This window comes from Cicer arietinum, chromosome 1 (assembly GCF_000331145.2).
Source record: "Cicer arietinum cultivar CDC Frontier isolate Library 1 chromosome 1, Cicar.CDCFrontier_v2.0, whole genome shotgun sequence".
In the NCBI taxonomy this organism is placed as follows: Eukaryota; Viridiplantae; Streptophyta; class Magnoliopsida; order Fabales; family Fabaceae; genus Cicer; species Cicer arietinum.
The window spans coordinates 47,275,252-47,282,129 of record NC_021160.2 but is presented as its reverse complement, the minus strand read 5'-3'; the positions used below and the strand labels follow the sequence as shown (position 1 = coordinate 47,282,129).

Genomic DNA, 6,878 nt, shown 5'->3' with positions numbered 1-6,878 from the left:
TTCTTTGTTTTTTGTTTTGGATCATAGAACCGACGAACCGTCACACTTGCCATTACGTGTGGGTCTTTGGGTTGTTCCTTTGTTGGGTTAACCTCATTCACGATTCTAATTGAATATGGTTTACATCGTAAGATTTTTGTTTAAGATACTTAACAAAAGTGCGTATAAAAAAAATACAAAATCTAAAGGAAATGTATTTATGTATTAGAAAAAATTTCAGTGCAAAATCACAAATCAGACACATAGATGAGGTGAATAATTGGTGGAGATGGGTATTTAGTAAAAGATATATACACTGCTATGCTATACGAGCCTCTAGGGTGTTCATGGTAAAAAAACTAAATTGTATTAGATTATATTAATAGTTTGGTTCAGTTATTGAAAATTACATTTAAATCAAGTTCAGTATAGTACTGAACCGGTTTAAAACTTGTTTATAAATATAAACTACTTTGATATTTTGAATAAATTTTTAGTTAAAATCGATTTCAAAATAATTATTCAGAAAAAGAATTTTGAAATTCTTTTGATAAAAAAATATCAACTTTTTTCGAGAAAAATAAACATAAATTTTTTTTTCGAAATTCTTTTGACAAAAAATTTTCAATTTTTTTTGAGAAAAATAGGAAAAAAATATTTATTGATAAAAAATTCAAGAAAATTTGATTTTTTTCTTAAAAAATTTTCAATAAAAAAAAAAGTTTCTAATATTTCCTTTTTTTTTTTAGAAAAATAAATTTCAAAAATTTTGTAAGAAGAAAAATCTTAATTAAGGTTAAAAAAACTTTTAAAATTGTTGAAATGGCTTTTGAATTAGGTTTGGTTAACCAAATTGTTTTAAATATGTGATTCAATTCATGAACTATTTAAATGATTTGATTTTTTATGGTGTAGTGCAATCTAATTTATCAATATGGTCCAATTAACCATATTTTTGCACACATATGAGAGTAGTTAGAAGCTCAAGTGTACCATGCTATCATGTATTTATGTGTTAGAAAATTTTTCATTACAGGATCACAAGTTAGACAGACGGGTGAGGTCAATAATTGGTGGAGATGGATATGTAATAAAAGATACATACAATATCTTATATGAGAGTAGTTAAAATGCTCAAGTACACGATGCTATATGAGAATAGTTAGAATGATTAGGTGCCTCAACTTGTCACCATATGAAATAATGTGTCAGGTTTTATCGCATATTAACAAAAGTTAATTTAGTTAGATGTGAAATTACAAAATTTAAACCTACTCTTTATGTAGGATCTTGTGGGATAGAAGAATCGCTTATTCGTTTGTTTTTTTAGCGTACATTATTTGGTAATTTACTATATTTTGTAAGACGTTTCGTTGTGTCAAATGATAAAATTGTTGTTATTTAGTTAGCTTGTATTTGAAAAATATAAAATTGTATATGATTTTAGACAAGTACATGATACTTTTTTGTTACTTCAGGTACAATTATAAGTACAATTATAATAGTGATGGTTGCAGAACAAAAAAGTCATAATTTTTAATATGAATATAGGTATAGTTTTCATGTAGATGTTTGAGAATCAAAGAGTAATTGATGCTTTACATTGTTATACTTATTTTGAGTGTGTTAAGTTTGACTTCCATGTGACATATTGTTTTTAATTTGATGTTCTAATCTTGTATCAAACTCTTTCTTAGAACACAGTACTTTGAATGTTATTAATAATATTTTCCCTATTAAAAAAAAGTATAACTATGACACCCTTGTAATATTAATTTTGAATCTATTATTTTACTAAATCTATACTTGTAGAACATTTATACTTCTAAAACTATAGAAGTACGAAGTGAATTGAATAGAAAAGAAAAGAAAAGAAAGTAATTCATATAAAAACCATGTCGATTATAATTTTGAAGTTAAAAAATACTTTTATAAATAAAAATTTCAAATTTTAATCTCAAATTAAAATAAATTATAAAAACAAAATCAAAGTTAACTGAAAAACAATTAAACATAAGAAAATTAATTTCACACCTTAAAAAATCAATTTTACCTCTCCAAAACTGGAAAGGAGTTAAATTTGTTGCTATCAGCTATAGGAAGTGAATTTAAAAAGTGAATTTTTGTCTTTTTAAAAAAGCAAATTAATTTTGCTATTCAACAACACCATCCTGCTATTAGCTTCTTTTTAGCAGAATTGTTCTCATTCTTAGAATTCTTAAAACAATGTCTCAATTACTGTCTCCTGTGTACACGGAAGCTCTCAAAATCCAAAACACATCACTGAATTTGTGTTCAAAAAGCTCATGGAAGAAGCCAGATAAGGTTGCAAATCCTTGTACTTTAGTTATGCAAAGTGGTAAGAGAAAAGAGTGTAGGAGGGTAAGAGTTTCTGCTGAGGATTCAGTTTCTCCCATTGATTCTTCTGCAGATGACTATTATGCAGTTCTTGGTCTGGTAAATATGCATCAAATTCTGTTTTTTCTGTCATTTCCTGCTAATAGCTGCAAACTTATCTATGATCTTATTATTTATCATAGAGAACAATATAGTTAGACCCTTTAGTGCATGTTTGGTATCTTTAGGAGTTGTCAATTAGAATTGATTCCGGCTCTAGAGTTATATTTTAATTTGGAAGTTGTGAAATAGACATTTGAAATCTGCATAGTTTTAAGAAGCATTTGCGATTGTTTTGTGATCCTTAGTTATATGGAATATTGCATTCAAATGTAGTTGATGCGGACGCAATTACGATGTGGTTGCAATGACATCAAAAACCTTAATATTGCAGCTACAATTGCGATTGCAGATACTTTTTAAAACCTTGGTGTTTCCACTAATTGGTTGGTTATTTTTACTAGCTTCCAGATGCAACACCAGAGGAGATCAAGAAGGCATACTATGATTGCATGAAAGCTTGTCACCCGGACTTGAGTAGCAATGATCCTGAGACCACTAATTTCTCCATGTTTGTCAATGAAGTCTATGCAGTATGTTCCATTTTGCATTTCTTGAATTTTTAAGCTATATGGAAGTTTTGTGAAAGTTTTTTTTTTCTTTCTTTCTGTGGTTTTATTGCAAACTTACTATTGTATGTAGGTGCTCAGTGATCCGATCCAGCGGAAGGTTTATGATGAAATTCATGGATATTCTTTATCTTCAATCAATCCTTTCTTGGATGATTCTATCTCAAAGGATCATGTTTTTGTTGATGAGTTCAGCTGCATAGGTACCTCACAATCTTACCTTCTATGTTTTTGTTTGTACCAAATGTTATAGAACTTATTAGTTATAAGCACATTTTTGTCTTTGAAATTGTAGGATTGTATTAACTTAGTTCTTCACATTATAATATTCCAAAATGATAGCTGGAATTGCAAAATGTTAATCAATTCGTCCCTTTGTCATGATCTGTTATCAAATACATTGATGATATTACCAACTTAATATCATTACAGTATTTGCAAATACCAATAGAGGGACAAACTTGATTAACATCTTACCATTCTAGGAAGACACTGACATGACGTTGAAGTTCCTGGGTGCTAAGTGCTTAAATAATATGCTTGTGTATCTTAGAGAGAGCTTCATTGTCTTTATTTATTTGACATCTCAATGATATAACCATAAAGTTTTGCAATGAGAAACTACAAAAGTTAACATATCAATACAATCCAAATCCTTTAACAGGCTGCAAAAATTGTGCCAATGTAGCATCTGATGTGTTTGCAATAGAGGAAGACTTTGGAAGAGCCAGAGTATTCAGCCAACACGGAAACCCTGAATTAGTTCAACAGGCAATTGAGAGTTGGTATGTCTATGTGCATCACCTTAATCACTAGTATTTATCAATCATTTCCATTATTGTAATCATGTATAAGATTATAGTACTACAAAAATACTGCTATGTAGTAACTGATTTAGTGACTAATTTAGAGACCGACAATGTCAAAATGGTTGCAAACATTAGTGACTAGTGATTTAGCCACTTTTGCAAATCGGTCACAAAGTCATTTTGGGATCGATATAGAAACTAATTTGAATAGCCATTCACTAAATCGATTGCTAAATTATGTTTGCATGCCCTAGGCACCTTGGCTTATAAAGATCATAACTAATATAGGAAGCAACTTTGTTGCTCAACTTCTATGGTATATAGTTTTAATTTTCTCATTTATTCTCTTAGATAGGTACTTGAGGTTTAGAATCTTTGGTATCACACTGATATTTCTTTTGAAGCAATAAAGCTATTGGAGATTACTGGAATTAATTTAACAAATTTTTTCAGCCCTGTTGACTGTATTCATTGGACATCTGCTGCACAACTATCATTACTCGAAGATGAAATGCACCGTATAGAAAGAGTCAACGTAAGGCCTTGTTGGTTATAACATATATTTCTTTTCGATTTCTCGGAACAATAGCTATCTTCCTAAGATAACTTCATCACCTCTTTTTCTTTTGTATATGCTTTTGAAGTTTTAAAATTTGTGTTTCTTATAGACTCCAAATTCTATAATGACATCTCCAATTGGGACAATGCAAATGCTTATAATGATATAATCTTGTTAGTGTTGTGTAGACTGTTTATATATTCACTGAGTCTCTAAAATATGAGCAGGTTGCTCTAATGCTTTCAGGAATGGGATCAGCTTCATTTGATGTTTTCAGAATGGTAAGAACAATGCTATGGCTACAAGAGTACTAGGTTGTTTAACTGTTCTCAAGTTTTCTTATAATTCTTATATGCATTTGGTGGATATTTTGTGAGTTGCATGAGGTCTTCAAGTGTTGCAATGATCATATGCTACATTTTCTATCTCTTAATTTTCTAGTTTGATTGAAAACCTTTTCTTCCAATGTTGGAAAGTGCGGTTCTCATATCTAATGATCTGCGTGTGTTATCGACAGGCGAGTTCGCGATGGGAAAAGAGACAGTCAAAAGTCTTGGTTAGAACTCTTATATTCTCACTTACTTTAGTTTTTGCTTAGCAAACAATTGGTCTTATCATTGAAAGAGTTCCTCATTTTAGTGTATATATAATGTTACAATCAAGTATTATGAACTTGATTAGTCTGGTTTCTAGCACAATCAAGTACTTACTAGTTTCACGAATGTGTCTTTTATTAGTTAGTTTCGTCCTCGAATTTATCTTTCCTTTGTTAAGTTGGTACTCGAATGTATCATTTGTTAGTCAGTTTGGTCTATAAAATTATTAACAGAAGACACAGTCGATGATGTTTTTGTAATTTCTGCATATAATGACTATAGTAATACAACCTTACACATTTTGAGACCAAACTGAATAATTATTTCCTAGTGATTATTTTTTAGCCTTTTAGGTGTTGTATTGTTGTAAGTCTTTATTTCTATAAGTCTTGATCATAGAGCATTTACATTTCTAATTTATCTGAAGAAAATTTCCCACTGTTATAATTAAAATATGCTGTGGTAATTAGTGTGATATTACGAGGATTATTGTTCATCATCCTATTCAATTCTTTGAAATGGTAATCATTTTGCAGAGGATGAAGTTAAAGAAAGAGCAAAAAGAGCTGCTGCGGCGGCACGACGATGGAGGGAATACTCAAGGAAGGGTGTTGATAAGCCTCCTAAATTTAAACTTCCAGAGGCAAGCCCCTAACAAGGACAAGTGACCAAAACTTTCTCTAAACCTTATGTAACATGTAGTCAGTCCCATGTAATTAATTCATTTATAGTGAAACTAAATAGATATTTGGCCCTCAACTAGCTATAATTGTACATGAACTCTAATTGAGGTATATGTTTATACATTTATGAATTATAGTAATACAAGGGAGAATAAAAGAAAGCTATTAAGTAATTAAGATGAGTTATTCGTTGGACCAACACAACATATGGTCTATTGTGGACGAGTGTCTAAAATTTTCCAAAACTCTAACAATGATTAGTAATATTTTTTAGAATTAAAAGTTCAAGGTCATCTTCGTCTTTATCTTTGAGACGAAGATCTAATTGGCGTAGATTCAAAGAGTTCAGTTTGAGAGGTACATTTGTTTTCATCTGTTTTTGTGAAACAAATATCAATCAAGTCACTTTCTCAACTTTGACAATAAAGAAAACCATAAACTTCTACTTCCATGATACATTGTCGTCGTTGAAGTTTTGAATAACTTTTAAGTATTAGTCTACAATGAACCACTTTAATATAATTTGTTTGTAATTAATTGTGTGAATGATAAAAGCAAAGTATTGGAGTGTTAAAAAAAAATATTAAATCGTTTTTTAGTCTTCAAAACTATGCTAACCTTTTAGGTTTAAATTCTTTTTATAGCAAAAATTTTCATCAAATACATATATCACACAAATATTTTTAAATTCTAACATTTTTCTTTACTCTTCTAAACTAATTTTGAGTTTTATCTGCTTTTTTTAATGTGAGACTTAGATTTTTTCGATGATTTATAGATCAAAAGTGTAATTTTAAAATTACATTAATGTGGTGTCCTACATATTGCTAAAGAAGATAATTCAAAATAGAGCAATGGATAGACATGTTTGGATGGATAGGCACAGCTCATAAATATCTATATGGCTTAAGCAAAAAAATCTTCAAAAGGATGTAGATTCTAACAAATTAATTTAAGCACATATTAATTTTTTATATGATAGCTTCATCTTGAGTCATGGATGCATAATCTCCTTTGATAAGTATCGTAGCATAGACTTCCTTTCCCTTTTATTTTTTTATTCAAATTCAATTATGCAGGCTAAGCTTTCATTACAAACAAGAAAATATATTAATAAAGTCACCATCAATTACGTCCATGTTTAATTTAATGTATGGAGTTTGTGAATGATACATGATATGAAGAATAATCTAAAACCAACTTGGCTCATTCATTGTCTAATTTCA

At 29.6% G+C, this 6,878-nt stretch overlaps 1 protein-coding gene across 2 annotated transcripts; it reads left to right on the top strand.

Moving 5' to 3' along the window:
* Positions 1-2,057: 2,057 nt before the first annotated feature.
* On the top strand, positions 2,058-5,825 carry LOC101503560 (chaperone protein dnaJ C76, chloroplastic-like). 2 transcript variants are annotated; one of them, XM_012717369.3, is made up of 8 exons: positions 2,058-2,436; positions 2,841-2,969; positions 3,079-3,208; positions 3,670-3,790; positions 4,268-4,349; positions 4,620-4,654; positions 4,891-4,929; positions 5,506-5,731. In XM_012717369.3, coding segments are annotated over exons 1-8 (768 nt in total). In that variant the 5' UTR covers positions 2,058-2,205; the 3' UTR covers positions 5,507-5,731. The 2 variants fall into 2 exon arrangements, with proteins under 2 accessions (XP_012572823.1, XP_004487580.1); XM_004487523.4 differs by having other exon boundaries at positions 2,067-2,436; positions 4,601-4,654; positions 5,506-5,825.
* Positions 5,826-6,878: the final 1,053 nt, after the last annotated feature.

Bases quoted from the DNA above. Each gene is read 5' to 3' on its own strand.
- LOC101503560 (XM_004487523.4), top strand. From the start codon at position 2,206: ATGTCTCAATTACTGTCTCCTGTGTACACGGAAGCTCTCAAAATCCAA. The intron at 2,437-2,840 runs GTAAATATGCAT...TATTTTTACTAG, and splicing joins ATTATGCAGTTCTTGGTCTG to CTTCCAGATGCAACACCAGA. The intron at 3,209-3,669 runs GTACCTCACAAT...ATCCTTTAACAG, and splicing joins TGATGAGTTCAGCTGCATAG to GCTGCAAAAATTGTGCCAAT.